The sequence below is a fragment of the Phragmites australis genome, chromosome 17 (assembly GCF_958298935.1).
Source record: "Phragmites australis chromosome 17, lpPhrAust1.1, whole genome shotgun sequence".
NCBI classification, from domain to species: Eukaryota; Viridiplantae; Streptophyta; class Magnoliopsida; order Poales; family Poaceae; genus Phragmites; species Phragmites australis.
Genome location: NC_084937.1, coordinates 9,804,352 through 9,829,680, shown reverse-complemented (window position 1 = coordinate 9,829,680; position 25,329 = coordinate 9,804,352). Strand labels below are relative to the sequence as shown.

The window sequence follows — 25,329 nt, the reverse complement described above, 5'->3', positions numbered from 1 at the left end:
GGGGCGCATTTTCTCCCCCCCCCCGTAACGTCAAGCTGCAGCCCATGATGGTCGCTTTCCATTTATGGTGCCTTGGGACTCGTGCCCTCCTTACTGGGCACGCCAAGCCCCCCCCCCCCCCCCGACAGTATAAAAGGAGTGGGTGCATCCCGACGACGAGGAGAGGTTCTTCAGGACCAAGTCTTACGAGCTGGAAAAGATCGAGACAAGTTCAAGAAGTTCAACAGACACAGACAAGCTAACGAAGACCGAAGCTCTAGAATTAGATAGAAATCCTTGTAACACGAGAGATCCAGATAAAGGCATTCCTAGAGCATTTATAGCACACACACAGGAGTAGGGTATTACGCTCCGTGCGGCCCAAACCTGTCTAAAATCCCCTGAGCATTTATTTCCTCCATCATCAGATCATCCATCCTGCCTGCATCTCATTTACTCACATTAATTCACGTACGAGGTAGATTCAGAATCATCCCCCCGGCCGAATCTCAAAGGGGGTCCCTCCGGATCCCCGCTTGTGGAGTTCATCCTTCGACAAAAGCCATCTTCAAACCACGGGGAACCTTATGACACAACCAGAAGTCGGTCTAGAAACCGATTCCATTAAGCCTTCGCAGGAACCAGTAACCCTGCAAAAGGGCAAAAGACGACGCTGCCATATGACACCACATACTCCTCCCCATTCAACACCATTTTCTTTGGATGGCATTGTGCGTAATGAAAGAATGCAAAAGCCATATCGCTAGGCTTCTGGCCCTGCGAATGCCAAATCCACATGAACACCGAGATCCGAATGATGGCATTTGGCATCAACTGCTAGATCTGCAGCTTGTACTAATTCAAAACACCAGCCAGCATGGAGATCTAGGGGAAGTGAAGGCCAGCGGAGAAAAACTCGAGGAACAGGATGACCCCGCCTTCTCACAGCTGTAGCATCGTCTCCTAAGGCAAAGGCAACTGGGCATCACCCATGTCGCGGATCCAACGCTTCTCCACCAGAGACTTAATATGCCCTTCAGTGCACCGACTAACACCAAAGTATGCTATTGATGGAGTCATAGCACTAGTATGTTGAAGCTTGGGCTTCGTCATCTCCTGAAGGAGACAAGACATGAAGTTCCACAAGAGGTAGGGAACACCTCACCCAAAGGGTATGCATAGCAGTAAGGAGAGGGCTAATAGATGATCAAGAACACGATGGGGTGAACAAAAGGGATTATCACAAGGGGTGAGGGGTAACCCATATATAGACACACACACACACCCTACACCCAAGGCACGACCCCAAAAACTCTGAGGCACGTCATAGCACATCACCACATGTACGACATATCAGAACGTGGTAGGTATCCTAACACATAGGGCCCTACAAAGCGCATGGTACATCTGCACAACAAGAGAACTAGAGGACCTAGGGGCGACACATGGAAAATAGATGTGGAACCATCAAATTTGGTCACCATAATGGCCTTGAGAGTACCAATGCCATTGTATGGTGCCATAATGGCATACATCACATGCACTGAGATGCCTGCATTCCCATGGGAAATTGCCAATCGTTGCCACTTAATCCCAAGCAACGTGTGACTGTTCATTCCCTAACACCGGCCCAATCTACCACATATAAATATGGAGCCTACCATTGTGAACCTCACATAACTTCACGCTCAACCAGCATTCCCACCCACCATCTAGCCAATGACATCAAAGACTCAGCGAAGCCCCAAAAAGATAGTCATGGAGCAGGCAAAACTTTCATGGCTAGCCCTTCATGGCATCACTGACTACCTCGATGAGCTAAGAGACTTTGTGTCCTTTAGGGCGGTTTGCTCTGGGTGGCGCAACAATGTCCATCACAAAGAGCACTCACAATTCATCCCCTGGGTCGTCCAGACGATCGAAGTCCATGAGTCAGGCGAGGTGTCATTCTATTCGTTGACTGAGGAGCAAACTCTCGTCGTGCAAGTCCCTTCGTTCATAGGGCGTAGAACAGAGATCAGGACCTTCGAGGGGAGCTACTTGATAGGGTTTGATAGTGACAATGGCTCTGTGAAAGTCACAAACCCGCTGACTAAACAAGGTTTTATGCTACCCCAGCTACTGGAATGGGCCCACTATCAAAACCTTAAGGGCTTCTTCATACGACAGAAGCTAGGGGCCGAAGCAGAAAAAATCATTGTCATCTATGCGTACTGCAAGTGATATCTAACATCTAGAGAGCGCTTTGAGGAAGCATCATGGTGGCGAGTTAGTAGCATGGATGGCTGGATATCAAAGCTGGCGGAGGAGCTATGGGCATGCATATGGTCCGAAGGGGGAGAACCTGCATAGATCATTGAAGCAGGAGGCCACATGATCCTCCTATAAAGCGACACGCTCTAGGCTCCACCACCAGACGCCATCTGATGGACTTCACCCATGAATACATCACATAGCTTTGAAGGCAACGACAGGCGCTGGAACCTTTGGGGTCATGTAAACTAGATCATGACCCTCAGGCTCCACAAGAAGATTATATTATAGAGCTAGGATGACACATGGTAAATCCTCGCAGGGGATAGGGACCTCGTAGGCCTTCACAAAGGTTGCATCCACTTCCTCAGATGGCTTGATGGCCACAATGAAGCCTAATGTTACGTCTGTCAATGGGATGTTGCAGCGAATATCCTGGCCAACGGCCAGGCCATCCCCGTAGCATATCAGTGGGTACTGGGCACTTGTTCATGCCAAGTGTAAAGTAGGCTGCCTCATGAAAGGAGGAGAAGCATTTGCCCTTTGCTCAACATATAGATATGTTGTATAGGTCACGTAGGGATTATACCTTGAGCACTATTAGCATGTAATCGAAGGGCTGACACCATCGTGTGAAGAATATATTTTGTTTTGCTTTCACTGCATGACAGCGGAGAGCTACACCCTTTTTTAATATATACATATATATATTCCATGTCCTTTGTTCTGTAACACGTTAATTTTGCCATTTTTAGGAATTGACTTTGGCCGATCGAAGTAGGGGCGCGACTGAGACAAGGGTACCACCCCATTGTCTAAAGGTTCTTGGGTTATGTCCCCAAAGTCAGGACCAAAACCGCGAAGGGACCACTATTAGGGGAATCGTATCGCGTGGGCCACTGTTCATTGACTTGGCTATAATGGTCAAATCCCAATAGCCGAAATAGAGAGACTAATGTCAAGGTAGGGATATATTGATCCTTGAGACAGATTACAAGGGGGTCTGAGCTAGCCTAAATGAGATATAAACCTAGTCGAGGGCTCCATGCATGTAGTCTCGATGAGATGTCAATATAGATCGCGAGTACAGAAAGCTTAGGGCTCGTGATGTGCTTGAGGCTTCTGTAGACTTGTGCAATGGGCTTGTGTCTTTCCTGCAGGGTCCCTAGCTCCGTATATATATGAGGGTTGTCGTGTAGTATTTAGACTCCTTTTCGAGTAGGATTCGGCCATTCTTAAACTGAGGGATAAACTTCCTCGTTTAAGGGATATTCTAGAACCTGTGGACAGCTTTCATACGCCTAGGGACTTCTTTTCGAATACAATTGTATGCTTCGAGAATCTATGAAACCCTAGGGGATTCATATGTATATGATAATTTTAGAGCCTATTTGTCACAACTCAAACTCCAGATACAGCATGGATCTGAAGTTTGTATAATAAAATAAAGTGATTTAAACTTTTATTTTTAGTTTAAAATAAAAATCAGATGACTCAACTAAATACTTTCAATCTAGCTATAGCTCTAGATTAAGATTTTAAGCTAGATTTAACCAGCTTTAAAAAAAATGTTAGATCTAGAACAGGGGCAAACAACCCTTATATGACTCATAATCGTTATCTTTTTTAGACCAACCGGTGACTAATTTTGCAATTGGGCACACAACTAACAATAGAGACACTTATCTAAACCATTATTCCGGGCGCTCGCCTAGCGCGTACACACGGGCCACGTCGCCCTCTGCCTCTTCACCGTGCGATTACGATCTTGGGCGTGTGTGCGTCGCGGTCTGGCACCGCGTTGGTCTTTCTAGAGCACCTGCGGCAATGCCTGGTCGTCGTTCACGAGGGAGTCCTGGTGGCCACATGGCGCTGCCTCATAAATTTGCTTGTCTTTCTCTGCAGCGTTTCTCTCGCCTCTCTCTCTTGTCTAAAAGCCAGTGCTGCATTGGGGCGTCCGGTCCTCATCTTTGTTTTCCCTGTCGGTGCTTTGCCTGGGTGACCGCTTGTCTTTGTTTTCCCGGTCGGTGGTTTGCCTGGGTGAGCGCTTGCCTTTGTTTTCCCTGCGCTTGCGTTGATCGTTCTAGCGTTTGCTTCCGTCTTCGTGCTATCCTATCGATGTTGCGTTCTTGGGGTTTCTCTCTTTGGTTTGGATGTTCCTTGTTATTTATTCTTTCAGATCTGATGTTTCCTGCGTCTGGTTTGCAGAGCTCCTTTATTTCTTTGGTCTATTGCCTTTGGTCTGTACGGTACCCTTGGCTCTATGTTGGATACGCTCTTGTGTGTTCCCCTCTTTTTTTGATGGGTTTCCTGCGGCTTGTCATTGTTTTGGGTCTAGATTCTGTTGGTGCTTCTCGTTGTGCCACTGGTGTTTTGTACCCCTGCTTTGTGGACGTTCCTTGTTTATTTGGTCTTGCAGATCTAGTGCTTCCTGCCTCTGGTTTATGGAGATCCTTCGTTTGTTTGTGGTCCTCTGTTTTTTTGCTGGGTTTGCTTCGGCTCATCATTGTTTTGGGTGTGGATTCTGTCGGTGGTGCCATTTTATGCACCTTGGTTGGCTCAGTCAGGTGGTCCCTTGCGCTGGTTGTTCTACATTTTGCTTCCGTCTCCGTGCTTTGCTATGGTTGTTGCCTGTTTGCTCGGCCAATTGGATTTAGTTTCTAGGTTTCGGCATGCTCGAAGCCCTGCGCATGTGGTTTTCTTATGTTTTGCCCGTCGTGTGTCTGCCTGCACTGTGCTCTCTTCCGCTTCTCCTGGTCTTGTTGCTACTTGTTTCGTTATGTGGATTTTGTTTCATCTGCACCTGTTCCTTCCTTGTTGCCTGCTCGTTATGACGTTGGTATCAGTTTTTCCCTGTTTTTTCGTTTTCGGCCTATGGTTGATCCTGGTCTCAGTTCTGTCATTTGTTCCTTGGTTTCTTTTGTCTTGTTTTTGTGGCCTTGCTTTGTACATAGTTCCTTTTGGTTTGCTCTTTGGGTTTGCCCTGCGTATGGTCTGGCCTGTGATTTGCGTTTTGTTTTTTTTTGTTGGCCTCAGCTCTGGAGATTGGAGCTTGTCATCTTGTTCCTGTCTTCGTTCCTGGCGTGTGGTCTTGCTGGTTGCTCGTCACCTCTTCCACTGACGGTAGGTATGGAAGTCATTGCATCGCATTGTTGCTCTTTGTGCTTGCTCTTTTTCTTGTTATTTTTTTATTTTGTACACTGACAATTTTGTACACTAACATCGCTCTTTGGTTCTGCTCTCTTGTTAGGGTGCCCACCTGTAGTATATCTGCTCGTTTGTTTGCATCAGGGTGCTTGACCCGCTAACAAGGTACGTGTTTTCCTTCCTTCTATCGCTATGCCTTTGTTCCATAGGTTATGTCTTTGTTGTCCCTCATGTGGTTACCGATTAAGTGGTCGTAGGGGTGTGTGTTCCTATGGGTGCCCTGCAATAGTTGTCTCTACGTTTCCATCTTTCGGTATATGAGCCAGGTAGCCTGCTCTGTCATCTTAGATTGGAGATTGGGTTGCTTGGGTGGCTACCTGAATTTAGTTATTCTGCATGCTCGGTGCGCTGGAGGTTCCATGGCTCATGTAGTCTTTTCTTACCTAATTATGCATACCTTATTGTTTAGTTGTCGAATTATGACACCGTTCCCATCTTCCTCCTATCATCTTCTTTGGTGGCTAGCAATTTGTTAGATTGGAGATTGGGTTGCTTGGGTGGCTACCTAAATTTTGTTATTTTGCATGCTCGGTGTGCTGGAGGTTTCATGGCTCATGTAGTCTTTGCTTACCTAATTATACGTGCCTTATTGTTTAGTTGTTGAATTATGATGCTGTTCCCATCTTCCTCCTATCATCTTCTTTGGTGCCTACCAATTTGTCGGTTGTTTAGATTGTTATTGACATTAGCGAATGCCATTTCATACAGACTTCACAGAGGTTTATTAGTCAAGGGAGGTTCCTATTGGTTCTTCCTGGGTTATTACATGTGCATTGTTAGGTTCTAGTGCGATGTTGGTACCTGCCAGTTAGCCCATTCATGATGCTTGCATATATCGTTGAATCTGTGTTTGTGCCTTGAGTTTGCCTGTGACCGTTGGGCCTTCCTGTTGCCTCCTTTGTAGCCCTCGGATCTGGAGTTGCGTAGGCGTGTCTGTTGTGCGCGGTTCTTCTACCTGCTGCTTTCTGGAAGGCCTGCTTTCCAAATTTGCTTGTGGGATTTTGCCTACGGTTGAAGCTGTTGTCGCCAAGGTGAGCCTCCACACACATTTGTTCCCCTATTGCATACTTACTGATTTGTTCTTGTTTGTTATACTTGGTGCTTGTTGTGCGGCTAACTGACGTCGTTGTTTTTGCGTTCCTGGTTTTTTCCCCGCTTTGTCTACTTTTTTGTGGGCTATTGTTTTTTCCCCGCGGTCTGCCTCCCAGTTTAATTTTTTGTCTACTATGTTTCTCGTGAGTGCGTCTTATGTTTCTCTGTTACAAGCTGTAGTTAGTCAGTGTGTCTCGATGTCTGTTGCTTACCTGTGTGAGGTTGCTAACGATGGAACTGTACTAGCTGGCATAGAGGTAGAATTTCCCCCCTTGCATGCGGATGATGTTCGTTGGCATGTGTTCTTTTGGAGCTGTCCTCATATCGCTTGCATGGCCCCTTATGAGCAGGCAGCATTCCAGGCTGTTAGCTTCCTACAAATGATGTATGGGTTCCTTGTGGTCGACTATAGCTACCAGGGCCTTTTGTATTATAGAAGAGTTGCACAATCGGCTGTTGAGATAGCCGCTAATGCAATTCGTTCGCTGCGTGCGCTTGACCCGTTCATTTGTGCGCACGTTGAGCCCGCTGCCAACATGAATGGATTTTCGTAGGTTTCCTTTGGTGATCACTCTTCTGTTGTGTTTCTGCGCACGCTGAGCCCGCTGCCAACATGAATGGATTTTCATAGGTTTCCTTTGGTGATCACTCTTCTGCTGTGTGACGACTTTAGTGGGGCACGGAGTTGGTCCCCTCCTTGTTTGATAGTGTCCTTCCCTGTGTAATGCTTATTATTTGTTTAATTACCAAACTGATAAATGGTGTTGTCTGCCTTGGTGCATCCTTCAGTCCTTTATATCCCATTATATAGGATGGTATGGTTGTTTGTTAATTTACCCCTATTCATCCTACCTTGTCTCTTTATCATGCTACGCTTTTCTTGCGTTCCATTCATTGCATATTTTCTTATGGCCTCCAGAAAATATCGCTGGATGTCATGCCTCGACGTTTCTGTAAGAGATCAAGTATGTCCGCTCATTTTGATCCTCCTGTGTTCATATCCTGATTCCTATATTCTTGTGCTGATGTTACGTTGGGGTTTGCTCGGCTTTTTCCCCCGCACATAGGAGAGGTTGTCTTGCCGTGTGTACCATCGGCCGTGGCCACAGAGAATCGTCGTAAGCGTCATAGGTTATTTAGGAACAGGCGGTTTGGGGTGCCAGGTACTTTCGCTGCATGATCGATGCCATGTGGTCCTTAGTTCTATAGCTGGATGGTGCTTGATCCTTTTGCTTTCTCTGCTATCCCATAGGTCCAAGCGAAGGATGTGTTGTTACTAATGTGTATGCAAACTTCACGCAGTAGTATATTGATTACCTTAGAGGTACATGGATAGCTGTACCTGCGTGTTCCTCTCCATGGTTAATGTCCTATGCTTTCGCCTTATTCTATTGCCCTCTTTGGTTTGTTCCCTGTCAGAGTCTTATCGGGGAAGGTCATACTATGGGCCACCTGATTTTGAATGTCCGCATTGCCATGCGCTGTTCTGGTATCAAGAGCGGGTGCGAGAATCCACCTCTCCTAGAGGTGCAGTGCCGGCATATAATTTGTGCTGCAAAAGTGGCAAAGTTTGCATACCGTCATTTAAAGAACCACCCTTATTCCTTCGAGAACTTATAAAATTCGATGGAAGTACTCGATGTAAGAAATTCCTCAAACATATCCGCCAGTACAACTGTTTGTTCACTTTCACTTCCATGGGTGCTAGGATAGACCATGGTATAAATAAGAGTGGAGGTCCATATGTGTTTCGTATCAATGGCCAGGTCCATCATCGTATTGGTTCTTTGCTGCCGCCATCAGGTGACCCTCCGCAATTCGTTGAACTGTACATCTATGACACTGAGAATGAAGTATCTAATAGAATTCATGCGTTAGATGCATCAAACAGGTTGGAAGCTGACTTAGATAGGGATATAATTGAGGGCCTGCTACAAATGTTAGATGCCCATAATCCACATAATCCTTTAGCTAAGACATTTAGAATGGCAAGGGCCCGCTTGCAGGTATGTGGTGTGGAAAATGTGGGTATTAGAATTATTGGTGCTCATGAGGGCGATCCTGTTCAGTATAATTTGCCGGCGTCTGACGAACTAGCTTTGTTAGTTGTTGGTGATTTTTCTCTTGAAACCTACAAGCGTGATATTGTAGTCCATTGTTTTGATGACACCCTTCGGCAGATATCTGCGCTGCATCCTGCGCTCATGGCCCTGCAGTACCCGCTCCTGTTTCCTTATGGTGAGCGTGGCTTCCAAGTTGGAATTCCCTATGTTGGTGCTCACCTGACAAATCCAAATGGTCGAAATAAAATGACCATGAAGGATTACTATCGATATTGGTTCCACTACAGAAGAGGCCAGCCAAATCCGTACCTATGCTATGGTAGACTCTCTTCACAAGCCAAAGTCGATGCTCGAGCCTGTATTGACGAAAGTAGGTTATAGTGGATAGTTGATAATCAGCCTAAGCTTAGAGTAGAGCATTTCCAAGGAATAGTAGACACCGTTGCGAATGGCTGTATAGATGGTGATGCTGTTGGTAAGCGTACATATCTTCCTGCGAGCAACACTGGTGGCAGACGGTACATGCTACAAAACTTCCATGATGCAGTTGCGATAGCTAGAGTCTATGGCCCTACTGACATTTTCTTGACTTTCACGTCCAATCCAAAGTGGTCTGAAATTGTTGAAGCTCTTAGACTTGAATGTGGCCAAACGTATACAGATAGGGCAGATCTTGTTGTTAGGGTCTACCATATGAAATTACAGGACCTTCTAAGGGATATTAAAGATGGCATGGCCTTTGGACCTATTAACGCAGGTGTGTTACCTGGTATTCGCCCCTCTCTCTTTATGTAGCTTTGTTAGGTTCCTGTTGCTACCTCTTTTTCTTGTTTCGTTGCCTCATAGATTTCCTTTGTCCTGTTTCGCTAGTGTTGCATGTTGTTGAGTTCCAGAAGCGTGGCTTGCCTCATGCGCATGTCCTCATATGGCTTTCCTCGACACAGCGGTGCCTACACCAGATCTCATAGATTCGTTTATTAGTGCTGAAATCCTAGATCCGGAGATTGATCCTCTTGGTTATGCCCTTGTGGGGCAGATAACCCACATTGTTCTTGCATGGAGAACGGCGTCTGCTCTAAGGGCTATCCAAAATCATTTGCTAATGAAACAAGAATCGATGATCAAGGATTCGCTTTGTATAAACGTCCTCAGAATGGAAGGTATGTTAAAAAAGCAAGAGTTGATTTAGATAACCGATGCATAGTCCCTTATAATATGGCTCTGCTCAAGAAATTCCAGGCTCATATAAATGATGAATTTTGTAATAAAACACACATTTTAAAATATTTGTTCAAGTATGTGACAAAAGGCCCTGATTGTGCAAAGGTTTATCTTGAACGAATAAGAAAAGGTCAGGACACCCCGTTGGATCCCACAACGAAAACCATTGATGAGGTCAAAGAGTATTTAGATTGCCGGTATATTTGTGAGCAGGATGCTTGTTGGCGCGTGCTTGCTTACGATATACATGCGCATGTTCCATCTGTTGAAAGGCTGCCAGTTCATTTGCCTAATGAAAATTATATCACTTACAGAGAAACAGACAACTTGGCTACCGTTGTTGCCAACGAACGCCTTAAACAAAGTATGCTAACTCAGTGGTTCCTTGCTAATCAGACGTATCCACAGGAAAACAGCTTGACCTACTGTGAATTCCCTACTAGATTTACTTGGGATGATACAGCTAGAATATGGAATGAGAGAGCTCATGGTTTTAAGATAGGCCGACTCTATTTTGTCCACCCGAGTGCTGGCGAGCGTTATTTCTTAAGGATGTTGCTGATGATTGCAAAAGGCGCAAAGAGCTACGAAGATCTTAGCGTTATTTCTTAAGGATGTCACTATGCTCCTATTTTGTAATGTTAGAGATGAATTCTCTTTTTTGGAGCAAATCTGGTTCTACTTGGTGGACGACCTTCAACGTTGTATGAAACAAGCAGCTCGTAACCAAAATTTTGTTCTTCCTTTAGATGAATTAAAAATATGGTGCTTGATGAAATTTCCCTATTGCTTAGCAAACACGGTGTAAATATAAAAGATTACAACCTTCCCGCTAAGAGTGATAGAGATGCAGCTTTTTATACAAATAGATTAGTGGATGATGAAATGTCGTATGATTTGGTTGAGTTAAAGGCCGAAGCTGCGACGTTACATAGCCGTTTAAACCCTGAGCAGCTAGAAGCTTTTACGCAGATTGTTGCTTGTGTTTCCGACATGAGGCCCGGGTTTTTCTTCGTTTCTGGTTTTGGTGGCACCGGGAAAACTTTCCTGTGGAATGCAATAGTGTCTTCTTTAAGAGCACAGTCAAAAATAGTACTCACCATTGCATCTTCTGGTGTCGCTGCTCTCCTTCTGCCGGGTGGTAGAACTTCTCACTCCCGTTTTAAAATACTGCTTAGTATTGACTCTACTACTATTTGCGATGTTAAGAGAGGCACCATGCCTGCCGAGCTCATTATCAAAGCATCCTTAGTGATCTGGGATGAGGCTCTTATGACTCATAGAAAATGCTCTTATGACTCATGGCTGTTGAGAGCGTTGATGCAAAGGATGTTGTGTTTGGTGGTAAAGTTGTCGTACATGGCGGTGATTTAAGACAAATCCTTCCTGTTATAGAGGGAGGCACTAGATCAGAGATAGTTAATGCTTCAATTACTAATTCCCCACTGTAGCATTATGTTAGGATCATAACATTGAAAACTAATATGAGATTGTTGTCCCCTGATCTTAGTCCTGAAGTGCAGGCTGACATCGCTGCATTTAGCAAATTGGTGCTTGACCTTGGTGAGGGGGTCCTTCCTACTGAAGCCCACGATGTTGGTATTGAACCAGTATGGATAGATATCCCTGCTGATTTGCTGATTCATACTAATGGTGACAAACTTGCTTCCATTGTTTCTGCTATTTACCCAGATTTCAAATCCAAATTTTCCGATGTGTCTTATTTATGTGAGCGTGCTATATTGGCGCCGACGAATGAAATTGCAGATGAAATTAACTCATATGTCTTATCGCTTGTCCCAGGTGATGAGAAAGAATATCTAAGCTGTGATATGATCTGTAAGTCAACAGACACAGTTGGGGATGCAGATTTGCTATATCCCCTCGAATTCCTTAACTCAATTACCTTAAACAGTCTCCCACAACACCACCTTATTCTAAAGACAGGAGTTCCCATTATGCTGTTGCGTAATTTGAGCTAGATAGAAGGACTATGTAATGGAACACGCCTTCTCGTTACTAATCTTGCTGCCCTAGTGATAGAAGAAATTATCATGACAGGGAAAAATATAGGGCGTCCTGTTTATATCCCTAGAATTGTGCTATCATCACAGAAAAACAAAATGCCATTCACTTTGCAACGCTGCCAGTTCCCTGTTAAAGTGTGCTATGGTATGACTATAAACAAAAGCCAAGGTCAATCGCTAGATAATGTTGGTGTCTACTTACAGAGTCCTGTTTTTGCACATGGCCAGCTGTATGTAGCTGTCTCTAGAGTGACGTCAAAAAAAGGCCTTGTCATCCTCATCGAAAACGAAGATGGTTCATGTGGCTCTAGGACCAAAAACATAGTCTACACTGAAGTTTTCTCTTCTTTACAATAGTTTGTCCCTCATTCACATAAAATATACGGTTGCAACATATCCAGGATACCTATCACCTTCGCCTGTAGTAAATCTGGATTTGTTCTTTACTTGCCAATACTGCCTCCCTGCGTTGTCCTATAGACCACGTCTACTTCAGTTTTTTTCGTACCCATCTCTCATTCTCTTGCTTGTGTCTTTGTGCGTTTTTTGTTGCCTTGATTTGCCTATGGCAGCGCATGGTGCTGGTCATCCTGTGCTGCCTATTTAGTTTTACTGCTGTCCTTGCAAGAACAGATGTCAGCCGTGTCTATGCTCAAAGATATCCACTCGCGGAGTAGACACTGGGTTGTCTGTACGAGAGTGTCAAGAATGTGGGATTATCGTGGCGGAGTTGACGATGGCGATATACGACATATTGACCTTGTCCTGCTGGATGCTGAGGTACCACAGAGTTACTCTATTTTGCTACCATGAACACATTTCGCATTTCTCATTTGTTATTCTCCCTTTGCTATTTCATGCTATGCCCTTCATGTATCCTAGGGAACTGCCATGTATGCTGAGATTGGTTCAGATAATATCAAAGATAAAAAAACCTTTGCTTAGTGAAGGGAAGGTATACATGTTGAAGAGGTTCAGGGTCCTCAAGTCAAAGCCTTCTTACTGGGCTGTTGACTCAGAGTTCATGATTGAGATGACCTGTCATACTTTGATTGAAGAGGCCAGCACCTATGAACCTACCATCCCGCTGTACACCTACAGGCTGACGAAATTCCCTGATCTGCCAGTGCTTGTTGGTGAAACAAAGCACTTCGTTGGTACGTCCCTGTATGAAACCTTCTTTCCTTATCATTTTCATCAACATTAATTACCTACCATTATGTTACTATCTCACTGGCCGCTTCCATCTGTGTTATAGATGTCATTGGCCTAATCATAGAGGTGGTTGATGCAACCCCAGTGCAGCTCAGTAGTCACAACAGTTCTACAACTCGAAGAGCTATCACACTTAGAGACACCAGATACAACATAATGCCCATACTGATTTTGGTTGCACCCTTGAATCTTAGACGTGCTAGGAAAGCCTTTGATATTCCTCTTTTTTTACTTGGTTCTAATTTTTTCCGTTCCATATTAGCAACTATCAGATCAAACTTCATCTTTGGGGTGAGAGAGCTTCTGAATTTGATGCTGATGAGGTGTATGCCATTGGACAAAAAGAGCCAGTCGTTGCTATCTTCATTGGAATGCTTATGAAATCTTATAAAGGTGTAATCCTACACAATTCGGTATTGCTTCGTCCCTACAGCTTGTTTATATTCTCTTTTTTTTAGAGTTCCTTTGGTTCCTGTCCTTTCCTTTTCAGGTGAACATTCCCTCAGTGGAAATACAGCTTGTCGGTGGTACATCAACCCTGATGTCCCTGAGACCCACGATGTCCTGCACAGGTTCTTTTTCCCTACCATATTCTTACCTATTCTGTTTCATTCTGCTTTATATCCTATTGGCCCTGCTTTGGTTCTCCTAGAATTCCATTAATTAACGGCCTCTCTCCTCCTCCTTCCCCTTCCCTGTCCCCCCCCCCCCCTCCAATAGCCTACATGGCAGCTTCGAACCTATACAGCGCATTCCAACAGATGACCAGACCCATGTTGCTCAAGCTGCCAACCCTGAGCCACAGCACAGAACTTTAGAGGAAATGTTTAGTATTAGTCCATACGACTTTCCAGTTAAGTATCCTTTACAATTCCTATTTCAATTCTTTATGCGGTACCCTATCCAGCATTTCCTGCAGCAGGCTCTACTAACCTATTCCTTATTGCAGCCGGAAGGCTTCCGATGCACCGTGACTGTTTCACGTATCGATCCACTTGTATCCTGGTGTTTCCCATTGTGCAATCGCTGCAGCAAAACTACACTTCCTGATGGAGTTGGATATAAATGCCCACACTGCAAATGTATGGGCTCCAAGTTCAAGTAAGGATCCCTTGCTATCCATATATGTACTTCCTACGGGCTCCCGTATTATAATTACGTAACTCACTTTGTTTGTACATTAGCTGGCGGTATACTCTGATTACAGGTACAAGATATGTTTGATGGCGATCAATGGCACGGATGAAGCAGAGTTTGTGTTTTCGGTGATATGGGACGCCGCCTTGTTCGTAAGGATGTCAGGCTGTTAATGAGGTCTTATTGTGCTGCTGATACTATTCCAAGCGAGATCGCGTCGTTGGTTTCCCAAAAATACCACCTGACAGTTAATGTAACCAGCAAGTGTTTCAAAAAACCACAATGCTCATATGAGGTAAAGTGCATTCATTGTGCCTACGGCCGTCAAACTACCATTCCAACAATCAGAAAGACCAGCAGTGCATCCCTTGATGAGACGCGCAAAGCGGTTTTATCAATTGGCTGTTCATCTGGACCTTTGAAACCACACAAAGGCCCTGACGTCGACATCTCCTCTCTACCTCAGGTACCTACATTCCTAATTCTTTAACCCTAAATACCCTGCTTCCTGCGTACTGTTTTGTGACCTTCCGTGTGTTTGCCTTCGTTCCTTCCTCTCCGTACCAGAACCTGGAAGATACGCCACCACCGAAACTATCTCCAAAACTTCCCACGTTAAAAAACAAACAGCCTCCTTTGTAAGTGCAATACACATTATCTGCATTTCGCAATCGTACCTACCTGATTCAGACTTTTCCATGGTTGTTCATAACCGCAAAATACCCTCTTACTCTTCTAATGCTGCTAGCTCTACTGAGCACCCAACTGCTACGAACCAAGGCAGGAATGTGCGTAGGCAATTACTCATGAGTTCAGATTCAACTGCCCAGGTTAATTACACTTTATTTAGTTTCCTCATTCCCTTTGAACTTTTACCTAAATATCATGTATTCTACTTCTTATATAGGGTTCCGACAAGCACGATGACTCTCTTGATGATAGCCAGGCCCACGATTTGCGTACTCCTACTACTAGGTTAGTTTTTGGTGGCCTTCTTTCTGGATAATCTCATGACGATTTACACGGCGCATTGTTTCCACTGCTCTTTGATTATCTTTACCATTACATTTACACTTCCTTTATCCATAGGTCTCCGCTTCGTCCTGATGTTGACAGCAGTTCTAATGTTCCCTCCGGTGGACATACCTCAGCCTAATGAGCCTTCTTTCCATTCCTCAACAAAATAGCTGACGTCAGGTACTCTTCCTTACAACCTCTTTGCCGTTGTTAATCATCATCCTTTTACTGCTCCTCGTACTTCCTCCTTTCTTAATTTCTTCTTCTCTTCCTTATTCATTCTCTATCATTATTTATAGTTTACCAAGCACTGGTCCTGCATTTCCTTGTAATTTGCATAGCCTAACCGTGCACAAGACAGACATCTAACTTGGTTGCGTTCTGGTTGTGTACATATATGATCGCCATAGAGAGAAGACAACTAACTTCGTACCTACAACTTAGACATCTAACTTGGTTGCGTTCTGGTTGTAGGTACGAAGATCTCATCTGCACTCTACCAGCCATGAGTTGTGTACATATATGATCGCCATAGTCCATAGACTCCCCCACTCTGTGGCCTCTCGCCTATGTAATAGAGCTCTTCCTCACGCTGTTCTAAACCTGCATCATAAGGCTCCAGCGTAAGTGTAAGGTTTAGCTTTCGAGCAACCACTTCTGTAAATACCTGCTCAGGTTCCTATTAATCCTTTTGTTGTATGTTCTTGCGTTACTGCAACGCCTTTCGTTTTTGCATGTCCAACGCCAAAAAAACAAAAAAAAAATAAACCACACACAAGATCATCATTCGACTTGCGTTGGCTATGCGTGTGTACGTCCTCGACTCTTTTGCCACCGTTGTATAAATTACTTTCTTCCCTTCTATTTCTCTTTTTTACACACTATTGATCCGTGCTTATACATTAATGCTCACCTCCAGTATGATGCCTCCATCTCAGCAGGAACACTGAATTTGTCTTCCACCATCACCCCGTGTGCCAACTCAACTAGCATTCCTATACAGCTGCAGTTTTACAGGTATGTGGTTCTCTTTATTCATTTTGCCACACCGTATCTAGAACCTTCACCGCAGATATCCTACATATATTTTTGCGATACAAACAGCATATCCTCTAGCAGAGCAGTCCGCTGTGTACCTCTGTATGGTAAACGATGGAGCCTTCGCCCACTATGAACCGATTACCGTCTCATTCAACTATCTGTGGTACCAATAAAAACTAGACCATCTATTCTTACTGCTCTTTTCTGCTTACACACATATACGATATTCTAACGTACATATAACTTCACTTCCCTAATCCACACAATAGTCAAAGCTGGAGATCATCCGTCTCTAATTCCATCAACCTACCCACACTTCTCTTCAGTTGCGCACATTTCGCCTTACCTTTCATCATGTCTACAGCTGACATTCCCCTGTACGCACTTAATTTATCTTAAACAAATAAAAGATAAAAAAGAAGAGAACCATTCCACGAACCCACGCCTCACTCCACAACTCCCTATTTTATGTAAAAATATACTGGCGTTCTTATTAGGTCCCTTTCACTTAATAATATCCGCAACTTCCTATTTTATCTCCTCCTTTGCCTTCCCAATCCGTTTAAATTCTAAAAATATACTAACGTTCTTACTAGGCCCCTGGAAAATACAATACGTGCAGCCCATCCTCATGTTTTATCCTTTTTTTCTCACCGCTCCATCTAACAGGACGTTCCATTTATGTCACCACCCTCATCAATACCAAAAACAGCAGTGAAAAAAACGCCCCCTCTCTGGCTGAAACCACACTGGCCTACTGTTTACACAAAATATCTTCTCCTTTCACCGGCAGGCATCCGCTCCGTACCTTCTTCGAGAGCCCAATACCTCCTTCGTTGTCAAACCACCTTGCTGCCTCCTCTTTTATTCCTCCTCGTTGCTCCCTGACCTGGTTGAGGGCCGACGCAATCAAAGGAATTTGGTTCACATTCTAACATCAACCGCCGTGGTTAGTCGTCCTGCTTTCTCTATCTACTCTTCATTTCTTCTTCCCCGCCTCCAATCCACTAGCGCCAACACCACAGGGCTTACAATCATCTGTTATCAAACCGACTTCTTTTATTCACTTTTTATTACATTCGTTTTATCCAACTGGTTTCTAACATCGTCCAGGGAAACATTATCTCACATCCTGCTTTCTTAGATTAAATACCTACCATATCATATCCTTGGTTTATATCTTCACTGCCTTTGTACAAGCACAAACTGTGGTCTCCCGTTTAATCCCAATGGTACACCAATGGCTATTGTTGGCACTAAATCCACATGTTTGATTCTATACAAATTTTAAATACCCCAACAAAAAATTCACCTTTTCCTTTTCTAACAACTTTGTCTTCTGCAGCCATGGAGATAGCTGAACTATCACCGGTTCTCATCTTACGTGAGGTACTCAGGCATTTAGGCTTGCCGCAAGCAGTATACGCTCATGCAATGGTAGCAGACGGACACCACCAAACATCTGTGCATCTGTCTTTGCCTCCCGCACTAACCCAGGATCAAACCGCCGCCTATTGTATAATGGGAAGGCTTAGGAACACTATACTGGGTGCAGAGAAAGACGCTGCATACCACACACTACTTTTCCTGCAATAGACAACAAACCTTCAAGTACGTGACTACAACTACCTCTTACTTACCAAGCTCAGGCAGATCATCAGACGAATTTTCGCTCAGCACCTTACCATGGCGAATGAAATTCAAACATTACTTAATGCTTGGGAGAAAATGACTATCCAGTTATATGCATCGTCAAGCAATGTGGAAGATACCTTATTATCCTATTTCTCTTCGGACCCTACCCGCCCTTACTCAGGTGAAATCTGCACTATGCTTTCTCATATTAAGCAAGTCGCACAAACTGTACAAAATTCCTCTCGCGCCTCACTTGCAAAGATCAAACAGTTCGAGCAACAATACTTCAATCTCTATAGATGTTTATCTTCAGACAATAACTCTGTTGCTTTCCAAACGCCAGGTTTGTTTCGTCTCTTCGTATGTTTTACCTGCTTCCTATAAAAACCTTCACTGTACCATTTCCCTTCACTTCTTTTTAGCTTACATGCTCTGCACCTCTAAATATATAAACCCTGCCTGTTCCTGCAGAGCTACATCGCATGCCCATCGTCACTCTCTCTCCCAAGTTTAAGCTCACTGAGATGCTGACAGCACTTCAACTTCCCATGCCAACATACACTCGCATCGAAACATATGGGGATGAATATGGCAGCTGCATCCAATTTTATCCCAATATCAATTTATTCATCCACGATGGCCCACGACAAAAAATCTGTGGTTTCGCACCAGCTTCAGTACACGCTGCTGAAGAAGCGGCTGCTCTCCAAGCGATTGCATATATGGAATCGGAAACACGCATTCAACTACGAGGTTTCAACTACCCTACAAAGGAAAGTGCCTTAGATGAGCATAGGTCTTCATTAAAAGAAACACAGAAGCAGACAAAAGCGATGGGAATTATCTCTAAAAATTGGAACACTGCCATGAATGAGATTGCAACGGCTTGTGATCTATTCAATTCTAATTTCTTCTGTGAGCTGAAATGCAATTCTGAAATAACTTCACAACCAGGCGTCCTGTCTATTATCAAGCATATGGAATCAGTCATGGCGTAAATACGCGGGTCTCTTCAACAAGCAGCACACACCTTCCATGAACATGGTGTCTGCCCATTCAGCGCAGCTACCGAATAATAGCTTCACCGTGTCCCTGGCCAAACCACTTCCTATCACATACATATGAAGCGTCTTTGCTATTCTATACATCTTTAATTCCCTGAACTCGGACCAGCACTTTATAATGACATCTCAATGTAAACAGTTGCCTTAACCTGTGGTTGTACAAGTTATCTTTCCCCTAATATATCTTGCGGTCCTCCCTTGCACTATTTATACCTATCGATACCTACCTGCTATCTCCTTTTCTACTTTCCAACATTTACATCCTCAATAAGTGGCAGCAAACAGTACAAATAAACCCGAAGAAACAACAACAATTACACCATACTCGACCTACTCTTTTCACCATCACCATTCTTTACTATCGGCGCGCCGGGGTGCGCCAATCTCCACTAGTCCTCTTGCGTCGCAAGCTTCCTCGCCTTGAGGAGGGAAGGGGACGGAGAAGCTCCCAAGTCCCAAGGCAATACCGCCGCTCCCTCCCTCTCCCTCTTCCTGATCCTCTACCCACCCCGCCGGTCGCTGCTCCTCTCCTGGTCTGGTTCTTTCTTGTGTTGGCGAATAACCCTTGCTTGCTTGCTTGGATTGGATGGATTCCTTGGGGCTTGGTTTTTGTTCTCGATCGAGAGGACCCAAATCCTTCATTCCTTCTCTCTATCTCTATCCAGATTCAGTTAGTTATGGATTTGTGTGCTGCGTTTTGCTACCCTACTGAGGCAATGCAATCCATGTCATCCATACATGTTCGATTAGGTTAGCGCTGGTGCGGTTTATTTTCCAAAACATGCCCGCCCCAAGATGATCAGATAATGGTTCTATTCTTGTTTGCAGTGTGGATTAAGTGCAGTTTATTTTTCAAACCCCCATGCCCGCCCCTGGTGATCATCAGATGATGATTCTATTTTTATTTGCAGTAGGATGGAAAAGATTGTTTGGAACAGGGGATTTTGTTATGGACGGCTGGCAACACCTATTTCTGATTCCTCCAATTGTGTTTAGTTGATGCTTGTGTATGGTGGCGATCATTCCAAGATTGAACTGGGATCACATACCGAACATCATTCTGAGCATTTCAATCCTTAGCATAATCCAGTCACGCGGTTGTGTTAATGCAATGGCTACCACTGCGCCAGTTTCACTGTGTTGCCTTGTGATTGCACCAGTTCTTTTGGACCTTATCTAAATAGTAGTGAGCCAATTTACTGTAAACAGCCCTGACTTTTGACATATCGGGCGCAATACTACTATCAGTTTTTGTATGGGAGCTAATGTTGGTATATGTTGACAATGTCAATGAAGAAATCCTAGCTTATAATTTCAATCATTGCATTAGTTATTTTTATAGAGTTTTAATAGTTCTTGTAAATGTGAGTGATATTGGTGAGAATTTAATGCATTTACTAAGGGTCATTTTCTAGGTTAAAGGGTTACGAAGGGTCATTTTGGCAGTTTCGCATTGTTACGGACAAAAGAACAAACACCATACACTTGTTCACCAAAATCCAAGTTCAAATCGTAGAGTTCTCAACATTTTGTATAACCCTTAAATACTTAGATGTCATTGTTAGATGGAGAGGACGAGTGTATGAATGTATGTGTATTGAACAGCCCCAATAGGGCATATATGTAGCAAGACATGAGACACACCCCCAAACCCTAGAGTACAATGACCATTTTACCCTTAACACACCCTCAAATGTAAGGCATATGCAATTGCGTTGCATTTGGAAAGGACAAAACTAAGAACTAGACTTAGACGCATTACAACACTAAGATGAGTGATACAAGTCCGAGTCTCCATCTTGTCATCGTAGCGTGCAAGCCTTGAAAAACCTTGTCAAGCTGAGGAGGTGCAAAGAGAAGCACCTAGGTACAGAGTCGTGACGATGAACGTGCGGTTAGCCAAGAGTCATGACAGAGATGACGAAGGGTAGCAAGGTTGGAGCGGATGGGCCATTGCCACATATCTGGATGGGCCATTGCCACATATCCGGATGGGTCATTGCCGCAGATATCCGGACGGGCCAAGGCTGTGCAGATCCACACAACAGAAGCTATGAGTAGCAGACAGAGGCTACAAGAAGACCGAGAAGGCAAAGTCACATCAATTACATGAAGTAATTAGCCAAAAGGATGGCAAATCACAAAGTAAATGTAGCTATCGGCTATTTGATAAAGATTTTGTTGACTCACATGGTATGGACGAACTCAAGAGAGAGAGAGCAGTGGAGTTGGATAGACACGAAGATAGAATGACTCTAATATGAGGCAAACATAAGCAGTAGCAAGGATACTAAAAGCAATAGAAAACAAGAATACCAAGTTGTACAGCAAAACCAAACCAGCGCACACAGGCTCTAGCCCAAAATCATCAACACATACAAGGCAGCCCAAATAACACCAAGATGAAGCCCAAAGCAAAGCCATCAGGAGAGACTACCGCCCCATGTGAAGATCCATCAATGCACCATCTTCCACGTGAGAGAGCACATATGATGGGATGATGCAGATGCAGATGGCTAGCAGGAGTAGCGATGGTTTGGTGCAGAGGTCGGACGATGACCATGGCATGACGATGGCAACCATAGACGGCAACTGAGGACAAGGCGGCTACGAGAGGATCCGACAATGAGTGGTTCTGAGCGTTAGATCTTGACAGCCAAATTGGAGCGCCACGACAACTCCATGAGCAGATCTGGCGAGGGCAGAGAAAATGGCGGATCATGAGAGCAGCGTCTCCTGGTGGCTCGGTTTGATGGAGAAGATACTGCGGTGGCGCAGTTCTAAGAGGACCAAGCGCGGCGACCTAGCAGCACTGTTTGGTGAAGAAGATGCCCCGACAGCACATGAGGATGGACAACAGGCAATGGGATTGGACGACCACAACCCGATCAACAGTAGTAGTCGATGGATCCCGATGCCAACTTGGATGAGGAACTTGACGAGCCTGACGACATGATAGGTGTAAAACAAAGCACCAGGACAAAGAGCTCATCGACAACAAATTTGATGGGGCGCCGGCGGCTGCTACTCCCCCCTGTGCCACACGTATCCAACAAAAACGATGGTGATCACTGGGACTCGTGAAAGACGGTGGTGACCGAAGGCGATATCTGTTGCTGCTGCTGTTGACCAACTATCACGACGAACTAGGCTTGGGTTTGGGGATCAGGTTGCCGCCCCCAGGAATGGAATTGCTCCTCCCGGGGAAAGCGAAGTGGAAGCGAATTTCGGGTCTAGGAAATCGAAGCTCTTGATACCATGTTAGATGGAGAGGAGTGTATGAATGTATATGTGTATTGAACAGCCTCAATAGGGCATATATGTAGTGCAAGACATGAGACACCCCCAAACCCTAGACTAGAGTATAATGACCATTTTATCCTTAACAGTCATCTTCTTTGTACTGGAACTCTGGAAGTGGCAGTTGCTCAACAATATATTTTGTGTGTATGTATAGAATGTGTGCTGTCCATCTCTCCATGCATGTTTTGGGTCTAGAATGTTTATGTATTTGGGTGAAATATATACAGCAGTCGCACACTCAGACAAGATAACTAATACTTGCTCTCAATCTCTTTTTCCTGTGGTCTCTGACAACCTTTCGTAAGTTCAATGGCTTATATTTTGAGTTAAATAAGAAGGCAGTCTAGCATAGCATTGATACGCACTGTCAAGAACGTAACACTGAGTTAACTGGATGTTTCTCATAGTTGTATTACAGCAAGAAGTGTTAATCACATAGCAGAAGATCATATTGGTTCCAGTCTTTGCCATTGTATTGTTAACCTCGTGCGTCATCAACTTAATGCATTTTTTGGTTGTCTCTACTTACTAATATTCATTGTGCTATCCTGACTTATCACTCCTGTTGGACTATTTATCAGTTTCTGGTTGAAAGGGAACATGGAGGGTTCCAATTTGAGAGATTTGGTGGATGGGGAAATTGTCATGAAGATGAGCAAGGCTGCAGGCATTGGTTTAGCTTCTGGCAGTGTGTTGGGTGCGCTAGTTTTTATGCTGCACTATGGACCTCAGGTTGGCAGTAATGTCAAGTATCCTCAGCTGATCAGAGCTTGTAAGGTCTGGGAATTATGCAGTAAGCTTTGCAGTTCTTGGAGCTACATATGCAGGCGTCGAGCAGGCTCTTGAAAAGTACAGGATGAAGGACTTCGTTAATGGTGCTGTTGCTGGTTTTGCTGCTGGAGCAACTGTTGTGGGTTTCAGTGGTAATACATTTATCTTACTCCAGTTTATGCCTAGCCTGAAATTTCTAGCAATAATAAATTCCTTCCATACTATCTAATTTGTCTTCACTAATTTATGGTTGATCGTGTTTATGGGAGCTGCTGTTGATGCTATTTTACTTGCTCTGGCTCAGACAATATTAATATCTTGGCGCAGGTTCCTACTATTTTGATTGGTTCTGTGATTATCAAGCCTGGAAAATTCTTATACACCAGTAGTAGAAATTATCATGCAGCTAAAAACTTAATTCCTCAATTAATTGAATCGCCTTCAGAAGAAAATACCATGCCGCAAAGATTATTTTAAATTACATGATTAGCTATTACATCTGCAGTTCTTTTGCGCATCTATGATGCACGCAGTCTAGCTTAAGCCATCCGAGGGAATGATCACAAAACACGAACGAGATTTCTGGGTGATCAGAAGTCTTATGATGTAAATTCTACTTCATTTCAACATGTAACATCAGGCGATGCTTCATTGTTAATTTTGACATAGTTATACTTTGGTGTGCCTTACTGCATCTTACTTTTCATGGGAAGGAGGTCATTTTTCAGCATATTTCTCCTGTTACTCTTCTAGTCTGATGGCCCTAATATCTGTGGTCATCGTCCTTCATTATGTGATAGCTTGTTCGATGAAGTAATTTACTAAATTACTAAATTATCAATCTGACATTTCTAACCTGTTTTGCGCAGTTGGGAGTTTCCGCACAGCTTTCCTCTCAGGGTCGGCACTCGCACATGCTTTGACTTCCGTACTGCTGGATGTGACTGGAATGAGAACTACTGATGAAGAAGAAAAAGACCACCACTAGCATCCTATTAAATGGAAGAGCAGTATCTGTTTCGGAGGAGTTCCTTTCCTGCTACAGATATGCTTGTAGTATCGGTAACACTGAAGAGTTCCTTTTCTATCAATATAAGCTCCAATGTAATCTGGAGTTCCTTTTCTCTCCATTTTTGTTGGACATTTTGTCAGAGGTTTTGGAAGGTTCCTTGGCATGAATTAATGCCGAAGGTCTTACACACTATCGGAGCTACGCAATACCTTACAGGAAACCTAAGCAGTCTTACCTTCCAGGTGACCTAGGCATGCTACACCTGCGGTGTATAGGCTTGTCGTGCTCCTGTGGAAACACCTGGGGTGCACCGCGACACTGTCCACCAAGGATGTGCCCTAGCGCGTGGCATTTATACGATCGAGGCTATGCAATACCTTCCAAAAAATCTAGGCTTGATGCCTTAGCGGTGACCTAAGCGCGCTGCGGCCGCAGTATATAAGCATGTCGTGTAGAGAGGATTCCTTGTAATAGCATTCCTCAGAGCACTGCATCCTAACATCAGGGCAGTCCGCTGATATGCGGTGTCCACACACTATCGAGGCTACACAGTACCTTCCAGGGAACCTAGGCAGTCTTGCCTTCCAGGTGACCTAGGCATGCTACGCCTGCGGTGTGTGGGCTCCACTTCCTACCAGGGCAAAGCCTACCCTCCGGGAAACCTTTTTAGGTGACCTTGGGTTTAGGCAAGCAATGCTTACTGGTGCGTGGGCTTATCACACCTCCGGAGAAATCCCCTAGGGGCGCCACAACTACATTACCAAGGAAGACACTTAATAACTGGCATCTGCATACTATCGAGGCTACACAATACCTTACAGGAAACCTAGGCAGTCTTGCCTTCCAGGTGACCTAGGCATGTTACGCTCGTGGTGTGTATGCATGTCGTGCAACGAGGATTCCTTGTGAAAGCATTCATGAGAGCACCATAACTCCGCCACCGAGGACATCCCCCAGGGGATGGCTTCCACACCCGAGGCTATGCAAATGCCTTCCAAGGCACCCTGGTCATAATCTGCCTTGCAGGTGACCTAGGCATAAGCGGCACCCGCGGTGTGTAGGCCTCAATGTCTATCGAGACTACGCGATGCCTTCCAAGAAATCTAGGCAGTCTTGCCTTCCAGGTGACATAGGCAGGCTACATCCATGGTACGTGGGCTTGTCACGCCACCTGAAGATGTCCTATGGGTGGCGCCGCAACACGATCTATCAAGGAAATCCCTTGATACGTGGTAACAACACTTCCGAGGCCGCACAATGCCTTCCAGGAAACCTGGGCAGACCCAGCCCCA

General features: G+C 44.5%; 1 protein-coding gene and 1 pseudogene across 5 annotated transcripts; both read left to right on the top strand.

Moving 5' to 3' along the window:
* The first annotated feature begins 11,167 nt into the window (after positions 1 to 11,167).
* Positions 11,168 to 19,152, top strand: LOC133896627 (uncharacterized). 5 transcript variants are annotated; one of them, XR_009905807.1, is made up of 15 exons: positions 11,168 to 11,468; positions 11,619 to 12,622; positions 12,725 to 12,999; positions 13,101 to 13,450; positions 13,548 to 13,629; positions 13,778 to 13,910; positions 14,007 to 14,158; positions 14,242 to 14,660; positions 14,762 to 14,832; positions 14,943 to 15,024; positions 15,102 to 15,169; positions 15,284 to 15,391; positions 16,150 to 16,228; positions 17,598 to 18,230; positions 18,359 to 19,152. XR_009905807.1 is itself a non-coding variant. In XM_062337225.1 (3 exons), the coding sequence occupies exons 2-3, from the start codon at positions 17,939 to 17,941 to the stop codon at positions 18,883 to 18,885; spliced, it is 819 nt and encodes a 272-aa protein (XP_062193209.1). In that variant the 5' UTR covers positions 16,094 to 16,228; positions 17,598 to 17,938; the 3' UTR covers positions 18,886 to 19,152. The 5 variants fall into 5 exon arrangements, 1 of the variants encoding a protein (XP_062193209.1); XR_009905806.1 differs by having other exon boundaries at positions 11,170 to 12,622; positions 14,265 to 14,660; XR_009905805.1 differs by having other exon boundaries at positions 11,170 to 12,622.
* A 1,408-nt stretch (positions 19,153 to 20,560) lies between these two features.
* Positions 20,561 to 24,230, top strand: LOC133896629 (outer envelope pore protein 16-3, chloroplastic/mitochondrial-like; annotated as a pseudogene).
* Positions 24,231 to 25,329: the final 1,099 nt, after the last annotated feature.